Raw genomic sequence first — 24,585 nt, 5'->3', positions numbered from 1 at the left:
GACATGAAACAGCGATTATCCAATGAGCTTTGTGGGGGCGGGGGCATTGGGGTCGTTATAAATATAAGGGTTCTTCCCCTTCAAAACAGGCATGTAAGAAGCAACTACTATGACAATCTAGCTTTTTGGGCAATGATGTCCTGCGTGCAGAGTTGACATTTTGGTCTGAGAGAGCTCTACAGGACAGAGAGGTTCCCTTATTCCAGCAGGAAAAATCTGCTACTGCAAAGAGTACTTTCATATTTTACTACTAGTACAAGTCTATATAGATGGCTGGTGTGCACACACACACACACACACACACACACACACACAGTCTGAGGTCCACCAACACAAGAACAAGCCATGATGACACAGTGAGTCGTCGTGTGTGGGACAGAGATGCCAAAAGCCAGTTAGACATATGGAGGGACAGGTGGACACGCATGGAGGGGGTGCAAATGCACACTTACACACACACTTCTACCATGCTCCACCCCCCCCCCCCCCCTCCTGTATATGAAGGCCACACCAGTTAGTGTAGAGGCTCTTCCTGAGCCTCTCAGCGCTGGCTTGGTGTACCTTCTTCCCGACAGCAGGGAGAAAAGGCCGTTCTCTGGGTAGTTGGGATCCTTAATGATTCTCCTAGCCTTATTCTTGCAGCGCCTGGTGTAAATATCCTTCAGGAAGGGCAGAGCACTGACTATTGCACGTTCAGCTGAGCGAACCACTCTTTGCAGGGCCTCGTGGTCCCGTTCGGTGCCGTTTTCTGTCCCAGGCAGTGATGATGTTCCCTGTCAGGACGCTCTCGGTGGCGCAGGAGTAGAAATTTGAGGGGACCCCTGGAATTTCCTCCAATGCCTGAGGTGAAAGAGTCTCTGCCTTGCTCACCACTGAGTCAGTATGCAGAGCCTCCTCTGTGACGTGGACACCAAGGTGTTCCTGAAGTCCTCTATCAGCTCCTTAGTCTTGCTGATGTTCAGGAGCAGCTTGTTGTCCTGACGCCAGCGGGTCCTCTACCTCCCTCAGTTAGGCCTTTCTGTTGTCATCTGTGATCACCAAGCATGGCGACAGCTCAATAAAAGAAGAATTGGCTACTCCAGGAAATCATGTTGTTGCCTGGATGGTGCAGAGCGGCACGATGTAAATCTGCAGTCAGAGGCAAATGGTTTTGGACCAGTTAATTCATACAATGACAATAGAAACAACTCATTTTGCAAAAACATTTTTGGTGAAGCCGTTTATATATATATATATATATATTGCATCAATCTGACACTATTAAACCCTGTACAATTAAGAACAAAGCGAACCTGATGATCCTGGTGCGCACTGCTATATGCTGTATATTGTTTGGTTTACTGTGGCTTGCCCTGCGCCAACTGGCACCAAGGAGAGAAGCACTGCTCTGCAAGGGGTAGCTTAAGCTTTTTGACATATATAGTTTGTAGTACAAGTAAAGCACCAACAGGTGGAGTTATTGCTGTGTGGATAGCATGCATGCACCCGAGGGAAGTCTGTTGTTAATGAGAAGTGTAAGAGTACAGTTTCAGATGAAGTATGCCAGTATGTGTATTATGTTGGCTGGCCTGAAGGAAACCTGATTATGTAGGAAAATATATTCTGTAGGAGAATAGAAGGATGATAGATGGATATCGGCGGCCTTCTTGACAGTCAGGTACCATGATTTCAAATGGTGACCCATTTGCAATGTGGATAAAGTAGGAAAATGTCCATTGAAACATCCCTGTGTGTACTCAGTATCTCCCACTCAAATGTTGTCCAAAATATGTCAAAAGTGCCTCCTCCAAGTGCATGTTGTACACATATTGGAGGCAAGGTGATATCTTTTGTTTCCTGCAATGACAAAGGTCGCCATCGAATTCCATGGCTGTCCCTCAATGAGGAAACCACAGACCCTGTATAAACACGTCTCAAGTCTACGTTCATCCACTCCTGGAGTGTGCAGTCCCCGTCCGTCCCACAGTTCCTCGACCGTAGACCAGGCTGAAAGGCTGGAAAGTATGCAGAAAAAAACTGGCTTGTAAAATACTTGGCCAGAGGCTCTCTGCACTCTCAGATTGTGTACATTAGCAGAGAACCACGCTTTCGGACTTCGCCAGAAAGCTTCTTCAGTCCATCTTCGGCGAGTGGCTACACCCCCTTAGGAAGCTGTTACGTCCCAGACCCAGTCAACCACGGAGAAACACCTTAAAAACAACCAAAGCCGTGGGATTTATGAACATAAAGACATACAAACAACCAAGGCACTGAATCAAAACACAAAAGCCACCCAAAAATCCCAGGCTGAGAGGCAGCAAGGTGTTGCTTCTCTGAGTCTTGTGGACTGAGAGTTCTGTGTATTTCGCTGTGTTGTACCTAACATACAGCCTTAGAAAGTAGCACTGCTCATTCTAAGTGCTAAGTGCACTTCACTGCAATGAATGAATAGTATGGTGGTGGACAACGATCTATTCATTGTTTTAAGGGTGGCTGCATGCGTTTCCCTGGCCTGGCCGGCTAGGCTTGCTGCCTCTCAGCCTGGGGTTTTCATGTGGCTTTGTGCGGCCTGTGTCTTGACTGTTTGTATGTCTTTATGTTGATAAATCATATGGCTTTGGTTGTTTTAAAGGTGTTTCCCTGTGGTTGATTGGGTCTGTGGGGCCCGCCTCAGGGTGGGACATAACAGATAACCGACGATATGAGAGCAAACGATCCTATCTTTCATCAATCTTTTGCAAACCTTTTGAGGAAGATGTTTTAGATAAAGCCATATTTAGGGATTGGTGGATGTTTTATAGTGAATAGCGACATTGGAGGGAAATTCAAATTAATACTTCTCCAAAACTATTCAGTATATTGACTTCAACATGTATATGGTAACAGGCAAAGCAGTCCATTTTTCAATAAATCTAATAATGAAACATTTTTGTGAAAGCTAAATTATGAGGGAATTGTCATGTGTTACTATGCATTTTGACTTTGGACCAGACTGTTCATTGCATTTTCTGGAAAAAAAACAACAACAACATCTGTACAGTAGAATGACTTCAATTTTTATGGTCACAGTCAGGGTCATCCTGAACAGAACCCCATTGAAAGTTTCACCAAACCTCTTGACGATTCTTTTTCATGAGGAATTTGTGAATATGTTACAATGTAATTTGAGCTGACCCCAAACAGAACTCCATTGAAAGTCTCAGCATACTTCTCCAAGATACTATTATGCAACAATTTACATGTATTAATCATAAAAAAAAAAAGAGTAATTCCCCGACTTTCTCCGTTGCCTATAACAGCCTGTGGACTATGTAAAGGACTCGGGAAAAACCCAAAGGATGTGACATTATCATATATCCTTTCGCCCCTTGGATAGTACCAGTTAGGAGGCTGAATGCTAATGACCTTTTCCGCCCCTTGAACCCCTATTGGTTTATTTTCGAGAGATGTGCTTACATTCCGCACTTCTGAGCGTTGACCATTTTGCATCGGCTTCAACAACTTAATACCGTGCTCAATTACGGCATTTTAAGTTCCTAAACTCTAGTGTACGTGATTGTTCTGCGCTAAAAAGCACGTGGTTTTTAATCCCAAAAGCGCAGGATGGTGAAAGTTTACGTGTTTGTGCTTTTCTTTTATTGTCTGTGGTTGCCACCCATTCAAACAAATCAACATTACAGACTTGATGAATGAAGTTGGTGCACGCACAGGGTGTGATTGCTACACGGTCCAGGGTGCGTGAGATGTTGACGAGGATAAATCCTACCGCTGCTGCAAGGAGATGGAGCCGGACAGTTGCAAGACGAGTTTATCACGTAGCGTACCCCAACAGTTCATGGCACATTGATGGGAACATGCGTACACCAGACATTTTGAAAAGAACTACTGAAAAAAAGTTAGAAGTTTACAGCTATATTTTCATCATTTTCAAGCAATCGTGTTTTTATTTGTTATCCAACCCTTCTAGATAGGGCTTTGTGATTCACGGTGCCATTGATGGACACCCCCGCCTGATTATTGACTGAACCACCTCAGCTCCTCCTCGCACAGCGACAACAAGCATGTGCGCACAATGCAGTCCAACACATTTCTGACCTAAAGATCGAATATTAGGCTCGCTGTAATGCAATTGTCAGTATTTTACAAACTCAGGTGTGAGCTAGTGAAGTTCAAAACCCAGGGACTAAATCTGATCCATCGCATAATTATCCAGGACGCAAAAAAGATTGAATCTTGATCACGATTTTGTGCTCCCAACAATTAAATGAACATGATCGGCTGCGATATTAACGTTTAAAATGCACGCCTTGCTCATAGGAAACTCCTGCTGCATATCAAATCAAGCGCTTCCCAAACTAACAGCTGTCACAGTCTGCTTCCTGGAGTGTGTGTTCCGTTCATTCGGCCATTTGCGTTTCATTATTTCCTGTTTTATTTTGTTGCTTACCTCTCCTCTCGTTTCCGACTGCTTCACTTCCTGCCTGTGTGATCGCCTGCACCTGCCCTGATTGGGTTCACCTGCCCCTCGTTACCCCCACCTGGCTTCTGTATTCAGTCTGTGTGTGCACCCTCTCTCGCAGTTCGGTGAATGTTGTGTTACTGCTCTGTGAATGAGCACCAGTCTTGTTTTGGTGCAAAGATGTGTACATTAGCAGGAATGTGGCACGTGAACATGGAAGTATTTTGTCATTTTGGCCATAATCGTGCAGCCCTACTCTAAACCACATTACTGCATAAGTTTCTAGACAAGCTGCAGGTGTCAGTTACCTATAAAATGTCCATCTGCACCAGCATTTTCTGTAACTGGGATTTAGCCATTTTAATGCCATGAGCAAATGTTCCACCAAAACAAGTCCCCCGCCACTATTTTGCAATGGCACTGTTGCTGCATCCCGGGCTCAGCGCAGCCCAAGACGATTGTGATTGGTTTAAAGAAACACAAACAAGCCAGAGCTTGAACAACGATGGGTTGAGCCACACTTTGAAGACAGGTCTGACTATGCGAGACTAGCGGCCCACAAATCTGTCGGTGTAGCCTGTCTGAGAAAGAAACTCCGTGGAAGAGACACAGCAAACAACTACAGTTAGTGAACCCACCCACGGCTAACGAGTTCAACTACTTATCAAAAAGACATGTGTGGCAGGAGTGTCACCTCCACGCAGATCAAACTTAAATCCACATCCACTAAAAATCTGCAGAAAACCTGACTTCCCAAGTCACGAAGACAGACTAACCTTTCCGTGCTCAGTGCCAGTCTGCTGTCCTTTTCACGGCCCTCAAAGATATCACCACCCTGGATTGCTTTCATGAGCAGTATCTCTGGAACTCTCCTGTGGGCCCACCCTCATCCACCGACCCCTCTTGCTTTCATGTCTTCGTCCACAAAGACAGCGTCGAGTTTTTGGTTGAAGCGTCGGCGCTGAAATGCTTGCAGGCTGCGTTGTTGCCCCTGCAAACATTTATTTGGTTGCTGGTTGGACACAAACTGAAGTCCACCCCATTGACCGATTTGGTCAAGATGGGCCATAGATTAACTCTGGAAATAGCAAGAAGATATAGATTTAAACTTTTTTTTTTTTTATTAAGGGCCACACTTTTTAAATTATGTCTGAGCTCAATTTACAGTTCGTGTAATTGTTACTTTTTTTTTCTTTTTTTGTGGCTTTGATTAGACTGAATGCCATAATATCTATCAGCAGTTGTTGATACTCCAAGTAGTCTTCATCCACATGTGAGAAATTTGGAATGAATGTACTTCCAACGAGCTATTTTTTGACACACATAGAAATAGCCAATCTTCTCGCTGATGGTCTCATTTGCTTGTGTAGGTCATATAGAGGCATTGGTGTTCCTTAAGCGGTAGTTATACTGCCTTTGGACTCTAAAGAAGCATGCTGACAGTTTCCCTTTTTGTAATGAGCAGCACTCCTTACATCATCCTGCACAGGGTGAGACAGAAAGACTAATCATTAGTTCTAAGGTCCGGTGAATGGCCATAATGATACTCTGCTACCCTCGTGTGGCAAAGAGCATCACTTGCACCTCCCCTCCCCCCGCTGTTACACACCCATCTGTTGTTGGTGGCTGGCATGGAAACGGTGTTCCGTTACCTGGGGCAGGTGAGAACGAGGCGAGGCAAACAGCAGAGCTGAGGAGCTGCGGGGGAGGACAACATGAACAGCCTCTTCTCCAGGTACGAGTCCAGTGCTTTTATGATTCACAGTATCGAGAGAGAGACAAAAAAAACAGCACTGAGGTAGTTTCAGCAGCTCCTCTGCATATTACATGTCTCTACATTCAGTACATGGAGTACAATTACAAGGTACTTAACTTTACTGGAGTGTTTTCATTTTATATTTGTACTCCACTACAATTCAGAGGCAAATATACTTTTTACTTCACTACATTTACCTGACATTTGTAGTCACTTTACGGATTATACATAAATAAATGTATGATAACCTTTTTGATTCATGACCTCAAGTGGTTTAATTTAAATTAATGTTTGAGACCAAAAAAACCAACAGAAAAATAATAATTTGTGTATCAGAACCCCTCAGATCTTTCTGATGACCCTTTGGAGGGGCCGGACCCCCAGGTTGGGGACTACCGGATGTAATTTCCTGCTACGGCAGTAAAATGCTGCTTAAGCATTGATGCATCAGTATTAACAATCTGATGAGTAAATATATAATAATGTTTCAGTCACAGGGACCATTTTCTGCAGAACGAGTATTGTTACTTTCCATACTTCAAGTACATTTAGCTAATAATACTTTGTACTTTTACTTGACTCGCTTGAAGTGGCTTATTTATATATGTAGTAAAAGATCGTAATGCTTTTTCCACCAAGCTGGGGATAACGCTCCCAATATGTTATACTAAAACACATCCTGTATCCACTGTTCCCTCTCGATTTCGCCCTCGCAGAGATGTCCAGGTGAAGGGCATGGAGCAGACGGTGAAACATGCTGAGAAGTACCTGGGTGAGATCTGCTCCCTGCTGGCCTCCTACACCAGGAAAACAGGCAAGCTCAGAGACAAGGCAGACCTGCTGGTGGCTCAGCTCTTTGACTTCTCCAGCACAGAGGACCCGGAGCTCCAGATCGGCCTGAAAAACCTGGCTGAAGACCTGGCCATGGTGCAGGACTACAGGCAGGCTCAGGTCAGGGCCACTGTGGTTATCCACGCCTCAATGTGCTATCTATTTTCTGCACTGAACTTTTGAACTGTCATGCGCTTGTTGTCACGATGAACGCTTTATTGTTGCAGGTAGAAAGACTGGAGGCGAGAGTGGTTGCTCCTCTAAAAGCCTATGGAAACATAGTCAAAAACAAAAGAGTGAGTTTGGATACGTATGTGTGCTTCTGACACTGATATATCTGCAAGATGCTAATATCGTCTGATTACCACAATGGCCTGAATATAAGACGACTCCCCCTTTTCCAACACCTGATATTTTTAGACTCGTCCTGATAGGAACGTTTCTCTGAGATACTACCCGAGTTTGGTCTGGGACCTTGTCCTTCAAGCCTTTCTTAGGAAATACTTCAGCAGAACGTCAATCCCACACTTGTGCAGCTCTAAATTTGTTTCTCTTTGTCTTTTGAGCTCGTCATCATCTGACAGAGAATTCTTGGCAGCTTTATTTAGTCCTCGGGCCTGTTTCTGCGGTGAAAGATGTCGGAAGACCTTTCAGTTTCTCCAAAAACATGTTTCGTGAGCCGTCAGAAACTCTTGTAGGTTACGCCTGGCTAATGCAACACATTTAGGGCTGACTAACTTTAAAAGTCCAGTTCACCTCTAATGTAACACACCAGTACTCTCTCCGTTCCAAAAGGTTGGGTCAGGTTTAGGAACAGGAGCTGGTTTACCGTGTTTAAAAGAATCCACTGTTGGTCGGCGACAGGATGCAAACAGTGGTTTGACAGACAGCACTCATAATTCATGTAGGTCCTTGTCAGATAAATATAGTGTAGTGGCCTGGGGTCAGCACACCAATGTCCCTGCCTTTGCCTGCCGCTGGACTGGCAACTCAACCGCTCCCTACGTCCACCAGGGCTGGCTCCGGGAGAGGGCCCCCAGTCTGCCTAATCTGGGCGAGGTAGCTTGCTTCAGTGACCCTTCCAGCATTTCTAAGGTGGCAATTCTTACAGGAGAGGTATAGGTGAACCCGAGTCACATCTCGTCTCCTGAGGACAGCGTTACACATTTACACACTACATCAAAAAAAGACTTGACTGGCCTTTGTTTTGTGTGTCGTGTGAGCTGACGGCGTGTCCACTATTCAGGCAGACCTGAAGAAGTTCAGCGCTGATCTGAACAGAGAGCTGAAGGAGTTGCAGAAACTGGAAAAGGTCCGACTGAGGAACCCAGCCGATCGACAGAGCATTGTATCCTTCACGTATATGGACATCTGACTCTTTTCATCACCATTTTACTGAACTTATTACAGTGAATCGCCAGCGGGTCAGTCCGTACAAACTCATGCTGTGCAGCCAAACGTTGTTCAAATCCATAGAACTTTATCTACAATTCTAGCGGAGAGGCCAAACTTTCTAAAGACACTCAATCTCACTGTGAATTTGAAAGGAACGTATCTAAAATGATGCACAAGGCATCTTGAATATTTCCATTTGATGGCGCCGTAAAGGTCAGGTCTCAGGTTCGAATACGTCACTTAGTGTAAACATCATGTACCTTCAATGAAGAGCTGGAACAAGCTGAAACAGAACATTTATACTCGTAAATAGTAAAAAAGTAAGATGATTTTTTTTTTCCCCAAACGTAAAGCCAGTTAAAGGAAAATAAAAGCAGGGAGGTAAATGTTAAGGGTTTAATGCTAGTGTTGTTGTTTTGGCCAACACGGAAAAACGGAAGTATCTATTGGTTTAGATCCGAGTCATTCATTTAATTGCTGAGGTTTGTGGGCAAGGTGATCCGAGAGAAAAGCATCCGCAGTGTCTGCAAATCTTAAATGTGATGGAAGTAAGCTCGACAGAATAAGCGTTGATAAAGAAAAACTTGACTAAAGTTAAAGTAACATTTAGAGCATGAGTTATGTGTTTGAGGGTGTTTTAACCCTACTTGCTTTGCCTTGTGTGTGTGTGCAATCTGAGCCATCAGAGTTCATAGTTGTCATAGCAACACCCCTCCCCCTCGGCATGCTCAGAGACACACTGCAGCGAACGGGTCGGCTTCAGAGCTCGGTGTGTGTGTATGTGTGTGTTGCCTGAACAGGACGAGAAGAGGGGGTGGGCAGTGTTCAACTTTGGAGGCGGGCTGTAGGCTGCCCACCCAATCAGAAGTTAGAAACTCTACTGGTCATTCCAAAGACCGTGGGGCTCTTTTCCCCCTAATTTGGAGGACGCAGCAGGTGTGTCCTTTGCAGTCCTGAGTATCCCAAGATCCACTGGGCACCGGCCCCTTGTTTAGGTTGGAATGGGTGATGATGAAGGCCCCTTCAGACCATATCTATTGGGGAGGAGGTTCAGATTCAGCCCACAAATCTTCAGCTACCTTAAGAAAAATCACTGTTTATAAGACACATCCTTAAGAGAAGACTGTGACCCTCGATTCTGATAAGCGGAAGAACAGATGCAATAGATGTCGCATGAAGCCTGAGTGAAAAGAGGAAGACGAGGAGAAACTAGGGAGAGACCGTTTTCAGCATCCTCGTCGACAGGGCAAACATGGACTATAAGCACTGGGCTTAATAGATTCATTGAGACTGAGACCGAACCGCCGGATAGGATAATGGTAACAAGTACAAGGTATTTTTAAAAAAAGAGCAACTAGAGGAAAGTTAAGGCAGAAAGATGAGTTTAAAGTTTGGATTTAAAGGACCCAACAGAGTTCACGCTGTCTGATCTCAGCAGGGAGGTTATTCCAGGGGGAAAGGGGGCACGATATGAGGCCCTGCAATATCAGTTGCAACTACATTATGTAGCCCACAGGGATGTTGAATCATCAAATGCAATCTTTTGCAGTTGATTTTGCAAAACAATTGAAAATATAATGCTCTCGTATCATTACATCAGCTTTATTTGATCAACATGCCATTTTTACATACACGCACATCACATTCAAGACAATCCTATATTTTGGGATGTTTGGTCTTACCTTAGCTGCGCGTTGGTGCCGTGGTTAGCTGTTGATTTGGGTTCACATCCACCAGCAGGCAGATGGTCTTATTTACATGAGGAACAGTGCTCTAACCTCATATATATATTAGAATTTATCTTTATTATGTGAAAAATACCATTTTGCTATAATTTGAAATATATACACAGTGCTTAACAACTTTATTAGACCCCCACCCAGTGTAAGGTGTTTGCCCCCGCTGCCCTAAATGAACAGTATTGCTGATGACCAAAATATTTGATGTTTCTGTAATGGTTAATCCACCAGTATGTGCAAGCCGAGCTCTTTAATCAAGATGATCTCTTTAATGCTAAAATATAATTATTGTTGTCATCCATGAATTCTCAAATTGTTTTACAAAAAAGCAGAAAAAAATAGTAAAGCACATTATTATTTTTTGATTGAGATGCCAAGTTACAGTTATTTACTTGCATTCCTGAACAGAAACATTTGTTTTGTGGTTGCAAAGAATGCAAGCTGTCATCAGGGCCAAAGGAGGTCGTACAGAATATTAAGATTTCTGGTTAATATATGTGAATAAGGACTATTTAGTTGTTCTGGTTTGTTATTTGCCTAATAAATAACAACACAATTTCTAGTTTGAAACAAGTTTTTGACAGATTTCTAAAATATTTGTGTTTTCTCATTTTTATGACAGGTGGTCTAATACATTTGTTAAGCACTGTGTATGTTAGCATTTATCTTTATTACATGAAAAATACCATTTTGCTATCATTTGAAACATTTGTGGTATACAGTACGTGTACAGTATGACTTTTCTATATATGTGGCTTTTACGTCATGGATATTGGTGAGAGACATACATTGAGATATGGATATCAGTTTGTTTGCAGTGTATGTTATCCGACTTTCACATGTAGCCATCGAATATTAAACGTGTTTTCAACTTACAGTCACACTTAAGAATATGTTCTTGACAAGACCTCTCAGTCTCAGGTAATGTAAACCGCTTTACGAGTATCTCATGAACACCATCACATCACCGAGCCCTCAGGCAGCTCATGCGGACTTGTGACGTAAAGCTCGGTGTGCTTGTGCCGTGTGTCGCCAGGCGGAAGTAAATGCACAGAAGGCCTCCAACAACGCCCAGCGCAGTCTGAGACAACTGGAGGAGACCATCACAGACTTCCAGAGGCAGAAGCTGGAGGACATCAAAGTCAGTCTCACACACACACACACACACACACACACACACTGTAAACATGCATCCTACAGCAGGTAAATGATCGTTGTTGTGTTTTTTGTTGGTCAGAGGATATTCACAGACTTCGTCACAGTGGAGATGCTCTTCCATGCTAAGGTGCTGGAGGTCTACTCACACACATACCACAACCTGGAGGCAATGGACACTCAAAAGGATCTGGAGGTAACACGTGAGACGAAAGTGTGTGATTACTGATGTAGCTGTGCACGACCCGCTCAGCACCGTGAACGTAGTGGAGCGCTTAGCAGCTAAAGAGCCAGGTATTCTCTTCTCAGGAGGAGCTGGGGGAGACACGGCTCCAAGTGAATGGTAATGCTGCTCTGTGTCTACTGGATTGTGTCGGTAGGCGACTGTTTGCCGCCACATTCGGCGTGTCAACTTGCAAAGGCGATGACGGTCAGATGGTGTGCTCGCAGCGCGTTCTGCTGCCCCCTAAAGGCCATTTGTGTTCCCCACAAAAGCAAAGCGTTTGTTTTTTCAAAAAGGCATGCTAGATTGAACTACTAAAATCAAAACGCATTGAATGTATGTGTTCTGGCTGGCCTTATAAGTAGCTAGCGCCTTGTTGTACAACTATTCGGACACTCTTTCTGACCTGCAATACCCCCCCCCCCCTTCTATTCGAAGAATGTATTAACGCGGTTTTAAAAGAGGAACTATTTCTTGGTGAATGACAGTGGGTTGCAATGACTTGTTGTCACAGAAAGGAGATTTCAAGACCAGGAGCTCTTTTCACTGTTAGCCCCGCACAGAAGTTCACCAATAAATAGTTCCATAATAATAAGGTCTCCAGGAGATCCTCTTACCATCATCCTCAGGTGATGACGATGGTTTTAAAGTCAAACTAAAAGCTTGAAACTCTGCCTTTGTCCTGTTTTTTTTTTTTTTTTTGGAGTTTGTTATGACACCGTCTCCCTTGCTCCGTAGCTGTTCAACGGACGGTTCAAGATGTCCGACTCTCTGGCCGGGCGCCTGGACACCCCTCTGAGCGGCTACTCTTCGCCCCTCGCGAGCTGCTACACCAGTGCTCCTCTGGCCTCCCCGAGAGGCCGAAGCCCCAGGTCGACGCTGGCCTCTACCGCGGGCCAAAACCACAGACAGCAGTACCCAGACACGGCCAGGAGGGTGAGCCCTACTGTTACCATGGTGACAGGATGGGAGTTTTTGAACTGCCATCCTCCAGGCAAAGCTGAGAGTTCTCACCACCTTGCTTTCATTTGCAGTCTCGCAACACCCTGCAACGTCAGAGAGGCGTGGAGGAGGAGGAGGAGGAAGAGCTGGAGGGGGAAGAAGAGGATGAAGAAGAAGAAGAAGAAGAGGAAGAAGAAGATGAGATGTATGAATCAGAGATAGAGGAGGGTCAGAACACCAGCAGGCTATCTTATGCTGCTCAATATGCCAAGATGTCAAGATGGCAAAAGTAAGCATATTAAGTATATTAATAATGTCACTCTGAACGCACTAATATATTAATAGTTCCTTTGTTTGCTCATAATCACGGCTGGAGTGGTGAGCGGAGGAGTGAGCTCGGCAGAAAAAAAAAGGTTCCCGAAAATAAACATAGATGGAACAACTTAATCTGATTAATAGTGTTTCATTTTTCTTTTAAATGACAAGATTTGTGATGTGAAAAAAACAACCCCCCCCCCCCCCCCCCACACACACACACACACACACCTTTCATAATGAGCTGCCGGCTCGCAAGTAGACGTCAAAGAAAAGGGGGGAGAAACAGTGACACATAACGCAGATGCAATGTTTCCCTTTGACGTTACAGAAATCAATGTTTCCGCCAAGAAGGGCCTCAACATCGTGATTTCCTGTGTACACTGCTCCAGTTCCATTTCCAATACGTTTGCATATGAATGTGTGTGTGATCTTGTTTGACTTTCTCGTCGAGCTTCTTTCTAAATACATGCAATACCTAAATGCTTACTTTTTTTTTCTGGTGATTCTTAAAATTTTGGCTTTGGTTCGATTTGGTTAAGGGTTAGGGAAAGATGGTGGTTACTATTGTAGGACTGCGATAGGCCACGACTCCAGTCTCCAGACCTCCACACCTTGGACATGAATTGTTGCAGAGTCGTCCGATCTGGGCTGGTGTTTCCTTGTGAGCCCCAACCTTGAACCACCTGTCCTCGGCACAAATGTGTGTATATATACAGTATATATATATATATATGTCAGTCAAATTATTGCTGGCCTTTATTATAAAGAAGGCAAACTGTGCCGAAATGTGGATTGATGAGCCTTAATACTTAAGTTATTCCGAGTGAAACCGGGAAACTGATGCCACCTGCACATGCATATCTTCAACTTGATGTAGTAGAAAAACAAACACGACAAAAGAGGTCACATCATCCCGATGTACTTGTGAGAAACGTGTGTTGCGTCGCTGTGTCCGTTGTCCATTGCTGGCTCATTAGCAGGGAAAAGCGCACGTGTCGCCTGCGTCCCTATGTTGCGAAAGAAATCAAATCCGGCGCGCTGTCGAGCCTCGTCCCGCCGGCCCACTTCTCCTGTGTGTTTTGAAGATCTCCGGTCTGCTCCACAACGCGAGCACAGACAGCTTGTTTCTCCTGTCGTCGTCCTCCCGTTGTCATTACTTCTTTTCTATTTCTTCTTCTTCTTCTTCATTCTAGCTGGAGAAGACCGTGTGAATAGTTAACGAGGTGCCTGGCAGCCAGTCATCATAAATGGGCCTTTTCCACAGCAGGCGTTCGAACTTGTCAGAGCAGGAAAAGGCGCAAAGCCAGTGAGCCAGCGTGCTCAAAACCAGGACCCCGGAACTCGCTGAACTAAATGGAATGCAGCCGCTTCTGATGTCATCAATTACACCTGTGCTTTTCCTACTGTGTCACGCCAGAATGCCTGCTGTGAAAAAGGTCTATTGAACCCCAATTGTAGTAGAGAAACAACGTGTGTGAGGTCATTTATAACCCTTTCATGCATGTTGAAGCTTTTTACTTTGGCGTCCATGTTAGCAGGTTAGAGCAGCCACACAGCTACTCGCTTACCTTGCCGGGAACTGAAGCTACGAGACCTCCGCGATATGTGTGATATGCAGTGACTTTATTTTGCCAGCTGTCCCCAAACGTTCCAGCAATGTTCTAGCCCCATGACTGCTTCGGTTAGAGCAAGCTATCCTCCATATCAACATAGTTTTGCTGGACATAATGGAAATGACGTCACACCTCTAAGTCTCGTCCCAACAGTGTCTTTCATTGACGGGGGCCGAGTTTTAACAGCACAGAGTGAAGGTAGAGGTACGCCGATAGCAGAGGTCACAACGCATTTGTATGCCGCGCTAGCTTACGCGGAGAGGAGATAAATAGGCTCGAACTTTTACCAAAAGATTGTTCTGACCGAATGAAATTGGGCTTATTGGAACCACAAGAGCCTCACTTTGTTGACACCGTGTATTTTACAGCAAAGACACAGTTGCAGTTTTGTATATAGAGATGTGGTTTCCATAACTCACAGTTTTCCCCCTAATGTTTCGAAATAACGTGGCCCTAACAGAGGCGAGATGGACGTTATCCACGTGCTTATCAACACGTACCTCAAGTCTAACAGTGAGCAAAATGATCATTTAAACCAGAAAGTATCAGATCAAAGATCTTTCTGATTTCCGATACTTTTCCGGCAAAAATGATGGAAGTTTGATACCCGGCCCTGGTTGTGAGGTCCTATGGACATAACGTTACCGCAACCTTTTGCCATGTGCAGATATTGTCGGTATCGGACATAACCCCCCCCCCCCCCAAAAAAAAAAACATTGTCATAGAATGTAGAATGGCTGCCTAGGTTTTGCATGGCACAATTTAAACAAGCACAGAAAAAAAAGAATCACTCCGACTGACGGCCACATTTGTCAGCGTAGGAATGTTTAATATTCCATATCGTCAGAAGCCAACACATTTGAACAAAAAGGTGAAAGGAGTACATTTCACTGAATGCACTTACAGAGCTATATCACTGGGTTGCATTGATCTGAAATGAGATTATACTGGGGACCAGACCAGACCACAGAGCGGGAATACTGGATATCAGAAGTACAGGTAGATAAAGGAACGTCAGTCTGTGTGTGTGTGTGTGTGTGTGTGTGTGTGTGTGTGTGTGTGTGTGTGAGATGCTGTCAGCCTAGTAGCATAATGAAACCTCAGTTCCTGAATCTGGTTAAATATAGCAGGGTTCTTCAGAGATAAAAAAATATTCTTCACAGTATTTTTTCATCACATCCATGCATGTCATTGTAGGTCACCCATGACACACTTCAAATGGCACTTCAAAAAAAAAAACAAAAAACAAAAGAAAGAAAGAAAGAAAGGGAAAAAAAAGAGAAGAGGTTGTTTACTTTCATAGACATGGTAGGTGTGAGGAGGAGTCGAGGATCTGACTCGAGGAATGTGTGTTGTGTTGTCGGAGTGTGTGTGTGTGTGTGTGTGTGTGTGTGTGTGTGGGTTGCTGCTGTTTGTTTTCGAAGAAAAAGCTCCTAATCTGCGATGAACTGAATGGTCCTCGGGCTGCGTTTGATGACCTTTATCAAGTGTTTTTTGCGCAATACCACAAAATGCGCCAGAGACGTACAGAACCAAATCCCGGCGGATGGAGATCACAAAACAAACTAAAAAAACGAACAAAAATAAAAACCCCAGCTGAAATGATCTTGGAATTCTACATTTTGCACAGAGAAAAGCACAGGAAACGTTTCCTCCAATTTTTCCCTTTTTTTTTTTTTTTTCATAAGCAGACACAGAACAAACAAATATATAAAAAAAAAAAAAAAAAAAAAAATCATCTGGCACTGTGAACGCTTGGCAAAATCTGTAAAATCATAAAACAACAGAACAGAGGAAAGAAACGACGTGATTTCGTTGGCAGCCAACGTCTTCACGGAGGCAGCACAGTCAGAGAGTCCCGCGCTCACTCGCAGCAGTACGGTAGTAGTATTAGTACCAATCGAAGGTGTAAGAAGTAGTAAGGTAAGTAAGAGTCCACGCTCCCTGTTTGACTCAGTGTCTCCGGGAGACCATTCTCAAGTCTGATTGTTAACCAACCTATAAAGTGCTTTCAAAAAAATCATCTCCTCCTCATCATAATCATCCTCATCTATACAATAAATCAGTGTGTCAATAAGGGCAATGTTACGAGTGGGAAAGGAAAAGAGAGGAAGGATTAAAAAGGGTCTATTCAGGCACGAGCAGGGAGCTCTTTCTCTTTCTCCTCCTCTGTTCCTTCTCCCCACAGCGTTGCTTTTCCTTCTCCCCTCTACTTCTTGAAGGGCGTCAGCCGGCCGATGTTGTGCCAGAAGGTGGAGGCTTTGCGCTTGGGCTCGGCCAGCATGAAGACCTGCTGCTGGGGCAAAGCGGTGGGCAGCGAGGGGTGTTTCTGTCGCAGGAGAAAGTCGTAGTAGGGTCTGGTCACCGCTGAGGAGGAGGAGGAGGAGGAAATCGAACAGAAAACATCAGTGCTCATATTCATAGTCCAAATGAGAAAAGCTGACAGGAAGTATACATTCATTACATTATCATAAATTCTAAAAAAAAAAAAAAAAAAAGTGGGTATTCAAATAACGGCCGATCCTTTTGCTTCTACTTTGCCATTTCTTTATTTGCCGTCAATGAAACTCAACACTTCCTGAAGATGTTTCACATAAAAAATAAAAAAAAAACACCGGCTAGGAAAAGGCGAGATGGTTATTTTGAGCTACTGAAATGCTTTTAATGTGAAAAGCTCGAACAGCGATTGGAAAGCTGGCATTCATTTTTAAAGGAGATCTTGTTGAAAGAGTGTGTGTGTGTGTGTGTGTGGGGGGGGGGGGTATTTTTAGTGCAAGTCAAACCTTTACTGTGATTGCTAGGCGGGATGGAGGTGCTTGAAGAATGCAGGTCCTGGTGACATGCGGTTTCAAGGGAAAGTGCTGTATGCATTATAGATCAGTGCTTATGTATTATACACAGTGAGGGGGCCCATACGTACAAACGCAGGGAGAAGGGAAGGAATCCTAACACTGATATTACACTGAGACTTTAGATGATCTCAGGGGTAATCTATTCCTTCTATCGATACAAACTACTACACTGGGACTCAGCTGCCTAATGTGCAACCGCTCAAGTCCAATGATTTGCCTCTCTCTGAGTTCATACCTTTGGGTTTCCCAGCTGGATGGCTTTTGCAGGCATTCAGCATGGCCTGTTTCTTCTGCACCTCTGTGAGAGAGAAGCCTGAGAAGAGAAAAAAAGAAACAGCGTCACTGTGGAGTTATTCTTTCTTTCAAAATTGGAAAAGACAATGAAAAAAACGGAATGAGCCGTACGACAGAAAGCATCCCAAATCAGCACGTTCAAAATCTCATATGGGTTTGTACGTGACTGAATCTGGAAACTAGACAAATCAAGTGAAAACTTAGGGTTAAAGGGTCCGTGTTTTTATTTATGGCTTGTGAACAGATGGAGTGACATAATACGATGCATCAAAGTCAAATCATAATCACAAATCATACAGTCAACCAGGACCAGCAGGCAGCAGGTCCAACAGCTCACGGCTCCCCTGTATATTTATTGTTACAAAACAAATCTGATATTGTTTATATATGTGTATAATTATAGATTATTGTCATCAGTTGTTAGTTGGGCTTCCGAGTCACTGTGATGTCATTGAGAATTCCGTAGTTCTGCATTCATTCTGATTAAATGCTAAAGGGTATGGAAGGCTTAAAATGCCCAAATAAAAACAAACCGAAGACAGAACTAAAGTGAAATACAATACACACTGTAGTATGTATTTGCTTTTTAGGCATATATTTACTGCGTCTGAATTAATTGAAACACATTTACTTTCACGCCTGAATGGGTTTTTCGTTTCGATGTGGACTTTCCAAAGTGAGGAGGTGTATTGCATTTCAGCGTTGCCCAGCAGAGAGCAGCATTGACACGTCAATAATAAATGCAAAGCACGGCTGTTAGTTTTCATGATGAGGTGCATAATCTTTTGAGATGGCGATGCAGAAATAAAACAGAAACAACAACAGAAAAATGTCCTATAAGAGGGGCTTATTGCCGCCGACGGCAGTCATGACAGACACGCAAGTCTTTCACATTAAAACTGTTTCCAGTGGGCTTGGGGGTGGAAACTATTGAGCGCATGATTAGTGCAGTTTTAAGAATCCCCCCCCCCCCCCCCCCCCCCCAGCTGGCTGGCCCACAGGAAACATGTCATGACTGCCATTGGCTTGTGTCAGCAATGATAAGGTCCAATTCAATGATGACACAGTAAATGCATACATAAAAGGGTAATACATACAGTATGACAATGTGTACTGTATTTCCCTTTATTTCTTTAGTTGGATTTGTTTTTATGTAGGCACTGAAAATCTTCCATGAGCATAACCTAAATTTTCAGTTTTCTGCACAAGTCAGTTTGTCAAGCAGTTTGTCCATAATGAATCAAGAATTAATTAATATTTACTTGGAAATGACTATTTTCTGTGTAATGAGTGTTGTGGAAATCTGGAAAAGAGACAACGGTCAACTCATCAGTGAAGGAAGGCTCAGTTCCTGTCCTAGTGACCCCTGAATCTGGCCTGGATCCTTCAATGTGTTTCGCCACTCTGAACTCAACCACAGATCTTTACAAAAGGCGAATCCAACAGATTGTCCATCCTCTCACTATAACCCTACGCCCATTTACATCATTCCGAAACACTACGAGAAACACTAATTCCTCACAACTCAAAACGTCACAGCGAGGCAGCCAAATAATACAGACCAAATGGCTCAGGAACAAGACGCCTGGCTGTGCGCGACGGAGGGAGATCAGGTGCAATCACTGGCATTCTGCTTGTCTATTCTTTGGATCAGCCTCATAGGTTTACCATTTACTGCCGGCAGTCCCACATTTCCTGACACGCCGCCAAGTGAGGGTATTAAAGTATTAATGCAGATGCAGTTGAGGGAGAAGAAAGGAGGATGGAGATCACATGATGATAGCTAATGGGAGCGGCTCTGTGGTCTGCAGAGAGGGAAGCGTGGCTGAGAAGTTACGGAGAGCTAACCCGAAATCTTGATTCCAGAAATCTTTCGCCGTACCTGTCTCGCGGTCGTGCTGGACCTGAATCCTCTCGTCAGCGAAGGCTCGGAGCCAGCGCTGCTTCTGCTCGGGCTTCTTGGCGCTCAGGAGGTGGATCTCGTCGCCGGCCAGCGACCGCAGCTTCAGGGCGTTCTTCACGCTGATGTTGAAGTCCTTCTCTTTGCCGTCCTCCACGTCTATCACCTCCATGTGGTCCATGTCCATCCGACCCTTGTAGTAGAGCATGTCCCGGCGCAGGAGGTCCTGCAATGAGGAGGGAATGCAGGCAAATCCAGTCAAGAATCCTTCTGAAGAGCACAAGAGCGAAGCAATCGGCAGAACCAGCAGGAGCCAACATGGCTGACTGGTTGATAAATGTTGTGCTTCACGCCACAGGTGTGAACAAATAGAAGAATAATGTCAGTTCATTCTAGTACATTCCATATCACTGATTAGAAAAGATACATTCTTCATTATTTCCTAAGAGATGTCCTACAAGGCAAGATGTTTTATTCAGCAAACATTTTCTGCGACCTTGCCTTTATCAGGGTGGTGTTTTCATGTTGATGAAACAAGTATTCTGAAATGTACAGTTTGAAGTCATAGTCATGGCTGGGTCAAATTTTAAGGGTTAAACGAATTTTCTTTGGATCCTTGACGAGAAAAAAAACTTTTTTCTTTCCACGTAAATAAGCGACTTTAATCTCAGAGAATATCCACGTTTTTTTTGTTTTTTTTTCTCGTAAATACAGCGTCAACTGCTGAGGCACCTTTTTGCAGAAGACCATCTGATGATCAAAGAGGAAAAACATTCTCTGTTGGCTCTTGGCCTGAGGCTGGGACAGCTTGGTCAACTCCCCCGAAAAGACGAGATCAGAGCTCCGGCTGAGGACGTCTTCGCCCTGCGTGCATCCAGACACACACACACACACACACACACACACACAGAGATGTTACTTGCTACCCGGCCCTGTTGCAGTCGCATTGAACAGTGAGAGACCATGTCAGAGCTTCTTGCCACACCTCCCAGTCCTCTATGGAGCTCTGCCACTGGGCGATCTTGTCGATGTTCTCAAGGCGACGCTTCCTCTCGTTGATCAGCCTGGCCACGTTCTTCATGGCGTTTAAGGCCGCCTCCACGTCTTTGTAGTCCCTAAAGATTAAACAGTCGCGTCATGCAGCTGGTGTGTAAAGCTGGACCTGGTGATATTCTACATTGTAACATATGTTGTCTGTTGCATTTCCTGTTTTATTTTGCCGTTTCAGTTCCTGCCCTCGTGTTTCTCCAGCCCCTGATTATCCACACCTGCATCCACTTACCATATATATATATATATATATATATATATATATATATATATATATATGTATGTACATCACTTTCTAGCTATTTCTTAGTGTTTACTTCTCTGGCTTTTGGACATTACTGAGCCGTTACGTATATTTTTCTTATAGTCAAGAAATTCCACAAAAAGACCAAAACCAACTATTAATGTATCTTACTTACAAATATTGTGTGTGTGTGTATCCAAAGCCAGACACATCTTATTCCTCTGTGCCATAGCAAACACATCAATGAGCCACACTGTTGGGTGACATGTTCCTTCATTACCATAAACACACACACTGTAGTTTATTTTAAGTCAATCTCACATACGCCGTCCTGCTGCCAGAAATAGGGCACCAAATGTGGATTAATCCGCCTTTGAAAATAGTCCCTATTTCCTCATTGATGAGTAAGTTTTGATTAAAAACTGCAGTGTCCAGCTTTTTTTAGGATTTATCTCTTCAGGGGGAAGAGTGCAACAGTAGGAAAGTCAGAAAGTACTGAGAGACCTTTGTGACTACTGAGAGTTTTGATGTTTAGCCCTCGCCTACAGAAATCTGAACCAGCACAAACACGAGCTGGGACGCCGCAAGACTTGCAGTCACCTGTGCTGTGGGTTGGTATATTTGAGCAGCTCAGCCAACTGCAGTGGGTACTTGCAGATCTTCTGAACCGGCGTGAGCAGGAAGCCGTCCAAGGAAATGTCGATCATCTTCTGGAGCAGTCGGCAGGCCTCGAAAAAGAACACGTACTTGTTGACCTTCATGAGCTTGGAGAGCTGGATGCAGGCGTTGGGGTGGTTGTTGCAGTACTCCGAGTAGATCTGGAAATCCGTTTGCTGCACACAAGAGACAACAAGAGGAAGGGTTGGCCGCGAGACAACAGCTCGGGTGTTTTTTTACACAGTGACATTTTGAAACACGAACGCAGAAATTCATAGGCTCTCCGCGAGTTCTCCGGATTGGGCGTACGTGTTCGAGGAAGCAGCAGCCGATCTCGCTGAGGTGCGGCTGCTCCTTGTTGAACTTCTTCTCCAGGCCTTTCAGGAACTTCCTTTGGAATCGGTAGATGTCCTCGATATTGCCGAAGATGGTGCGAAGCTGCTCTTCGGTGAACATGTCTGTCCTCTTGCGGCACTGTTTGATGTAGCCCTGAGGGCAAACGGGAAACGTGCAACGTCAATAAATACATTCAAACATCCATCACACACACGATACATATACAGTGTAAGGACACACGTATGAGGGATGTAATGCATAGTATGATGTTGGGATAACTCATGCCCACCAGGTTAGAGCTGGTGTTGCTGACTTGCGCATCCTTATTCACTTTTTGGGTGTTTGACTCTGTCATTTTACTGTCACCTCTTGCATTACATTAAGGACCACTGTGGAAATAGTTATTGGATTTTATTGTGTCCATCCTTGACATTTTTTGAAGTGTGGGATCTGATGTCCTCCATCTGCTTATAACATTAAAAATAAACTAAAACTGAAATGAACGGTTAGGTTAGTTTCACCAGAGAGCTACTTAAGGTAGCCTTTAGTGTACGTATTCAGAACAGTGGTCAGATTACTGACTGGAACTAAATTTCAGACCTGACAGCCAATCAGAAAAGAGTATTTTCCATGGCCATGGTAAACGAATGGGTTTATTGGAGCCAGTGTACAGCAGTGTATGAACAAGGCAATAAATGAATGAAAGTCTAATCCAGACCTCACAGATGTCTTTCAGGTGCTTGATGTAGTCCCTCTCTGTGCTCATGATCTCATTGATGACGTTGGTCCTCATCTGCTCTTTGCAGGGTAAACCGGGTCCTAGCAACAAGCCCAGACCTGCCCGGTCCTCCTCTCCGGCCTGAGCCTCCTCCAGGTGCGCCAGATACTCCTCCATGGGCTCGTCCTGGTTCACGCGCAACTGAGGAGGGCACAGGGAACTTTTATGTTTCTCAAGTTTCCTTTCTCACTTGGAGATCCTTTTGCAGGAACGCGGCACGCTCGTGTCGCAATGAGGATCCACCCTAGTTAAGTTTGTCTTACCCGTACAAAGCTGGCAGGGAACCAGCCCTCACTATCCATGATGCGACCCCACCACCACTCCTTGTTGGTGGCGTCCACTACTTCGATGACATCGCCGGCCTTGAAACCCAGCTCCTGGTCGTCCATGGTGACATGGTCCCAGAGGGCCTCAGCATACACCACGCTGCCATCACTGATCAGCTGCGGAGGAGGCACCACAGAAAGGGACACAGGTCAAGTTTCTAGGTTCATCAACATTATAGTTGCCACGAAATGTGCTGTAATGTCATGGTTGGCACTTTTAGTGATACAATTAATGTCAAATACGCCACGAAAAGGACAAAGGATGGAGTTTACCAGTTATCTTCTTCTGCCATTGTTACCCACGGGTCGTCAAATGCTGTGCAGTGTTTGTCTGAATGTAAGACCAGTATTCACCCTCTCTCAGTCTTTGGTCTCTAAAAACTCGTGAGGGAAATATGTGGCTCCTTAGCTGCTGTGGCTGAAAACAACCCTACGAGAGCAGTGGGAGCGAACCATAACAGTAAAGTTGTGGACAGGTTGGGGGACACCGTGAAGCCGCGTTCGGTGCAGTCCGTTTTGAGTCAAACGCTAACACTAGGCTGACTAACACTGACGACTTGTCTTGAGCGCAGAATGGGAAAATCAATGAGGAGCTGAGGTGGAAGTAGACGTGAGGTGGGGGTTCAGTAGAGGGAAGAGGAAGTGCGCGAGACAGAGGAAGAAGAGGAGGCAGAAACAGTGAGTGAGACCAGAGAGCGCTGGAGCCAGTGTTATTGATGAAGACACTGCAGTGGTCATATTTCACACCGCCTCGTGCACTGCGTCAACATGGCCCCAGGCTCCACAGAAGGCCGTCCATTACGCCTCTCGGGCTCTCATTCCTGCAGAGGCAACACAAACAAATCCTGCTGGACCACATCAGCCCCAGCGCTCCTCCTCCTCCTCCTCCTCCTCCTCCTCCTCCTCCTCTCAGCAGGCCGGCCTCTTTCAAGTCATGACAGCGAACGCCTGGGCGTCTGTCGCACTACCTCGCCAGCCCGTGTTGTTAAAGACACGGCCGCTTTTATTTTTCTATGTGCGATCTGGCTCGTAGCTCCACTGATCCATCATGGCGATGAGGGAAACAGACGATGTGGCTGTTGCTAAGCAACACACCCACACCATCTTGCCTCTCTGCTGCCTTTCTCTCTCAGATTCCTCTTGGACTACACGACACCCCAATATTCTCTTATTAAATGTTATGATAGTAAACAGCTACATACAGCTTGTTGTAAACAGGTAGATCATCATGACGGCATCTCCTGGAGCTGGTCTAAGGGTCACTATGGCAACAGCAGTGGCTAATTCACACACACACACACACACACACACACACACAAGCAGCTGTGCCCTCGTCACCTTTCCCCCCCCGATCCTATTGTGAGCAGCTGAGGGGGGCTCGGGGGCCAGACATAACCTTTTCCTGGGCACACACACACACACACACACACACACACACACACACACACACACACACACACGTAGGAACCTGAATTGAAATAGGGAAGTAAATGAAATACTGCTTATTCAATGCGGATGTAAGATTTAATGTCATCTGCGCCACACCAGTACAAATATTCTGTCATTTAGCTTTAAGATCATTTGACCTCGTCGGGCCACTAATTCTAACAATGTGAGAAAGAACAGTCAGTGTCAGTTTTACTCCATTTTTTTCTTCTTCTTTAGATCTTTCCCGCCCAATCTCAGGTTTTAAGATAATCATTTCATTCCGCGGCAAGGCTACAGAGCACGTAACCCT

General features: G+C 44.7%; 3 protein-coding genes across 3 annotated transcripts in view; 2 read left to right on the top strand and 1 right to left on the bottom strand.

The window, feature by feature from the left end:
- Positions 1-6,003: 6,003 nt before the first annotated feature.
- Positions 6,004-12,772, top strand: LOC139304054 (CBY1-interacting BAR domain-containing protein 2-like). The gene is made up of 9 exons (XM_070927891.1): positions 6,004-6,173; positions 6,911-7,145; positions 7,253-7,321; positions 8,272-8,373; positions 11,075-11,080; positions 11,196-11,300; positions 11,397-11,510; positions 12,276-12,473; positions 12,572-12,772. Exons 1-9 carry the CDS (start codon positions 6,154-6,156, stop codon positions 12,770-12,772), a joined length of 1,050 nt encoding a protein of 349 aa, XP_070783992.1. The 5' UTR covers positions 6,004-6,153.
- The window catches only part of abcd3a (ATP-binding cassette, sub-family D (ALD), member 3a), a 201,023-nt gene continuing 187,128 nt past the window's right edge, over positions 10,691-24,585 (top strand). Inside the window, exon 1 of the mRNA XM_070927890.1 lies at positions 10,691-10,781. The gene's annotated coding sequence lies outside the window, so the exon portion shown is untranslated. The remainder of the gene's footprint in view (positions 10,782-24,585) is intronic.
- arhgef4 (Rho guanine nucleotide exchange factor (GEF) 4) overlaps positions 16,620-24,585 on the bottom strand; it is a 41,262-nt gene continuing 33,296 nt past the window's right edge. The window contains exons 6-14 of the mRNA XM_070928157.1: positions 22,785-22,964; positions 22,462-22,662; positions 21,717-21,896; positions 21,351-21,583; positions 20,442-20,571; positions 20,189-20,320; positions 19,439-19,682; positions 17,498-17,575; positions 16,620-16,777 (exon numbers count right to left, since the gene is read on the bottom strand). Of these exons, the coding sequence (XP_070784258.1) occupies positions 16,620-16,777; positions 17,498-17,575; positions 19,439-19,682; positions 20,189-20,320; positions 20,442-20,571; positions 21,351-21,583; positions 21,717-21,896; positions 22,462-22,662; positions 22,785-22,964 (1,536 nt within the window). The remainder of the gene's footprint in view (positions 16,778-17,497; positions 17,576-19,438; positions 19,683-20,188; positions 20,321-20,441; positions 20,572-21,350; positions 21,584-21,716; positions 21,897-22,461; positions 22,663-22,784; positions 22,965-24,585) is intronic.

This window comes from Enoplosus armatus, chromosome 21, assembly GCF_043641665.1.
Source record: "Enoplosus armatus isolate fEnoArm2 chromosome 21, fEnoArm2.hap1, whole genome shotgun sequence".
Classification (NCBI taxonomy): domain Eukaryota; kingdom Metazoa; phylum Chordata; class Actinopteri; order Centrarchiformes; family Enoplosidae; genus Enoplosus; species Enoplosus armatus.
Note: the sequence above shows the minus strand (reverse complement) of the source record. Positions and strands in the feature narration are given on the sequence as shown.

Coding starts and splice junctions, on each gene's coding strand:
- LOC139304054 (XM_070927891.1), top strand. CDS start 6,154: ATGAACAGCCTCTTCTCCAG. Junction 6,174..6,910: donor ATGAACAGCCTCTTCTCCAG/GTACGAGTCCAG, acceptor TCGCCCTCGCAG/AGATGTCCAGGTGAAGGGCA. Junction 7,322..8,271: donor ACATAGTCAAAAACAAAAGA/GTGAGTTTGGAT, acceptor TCCACTATTCAG/GCAGACCTGAAGAAGTTCAG.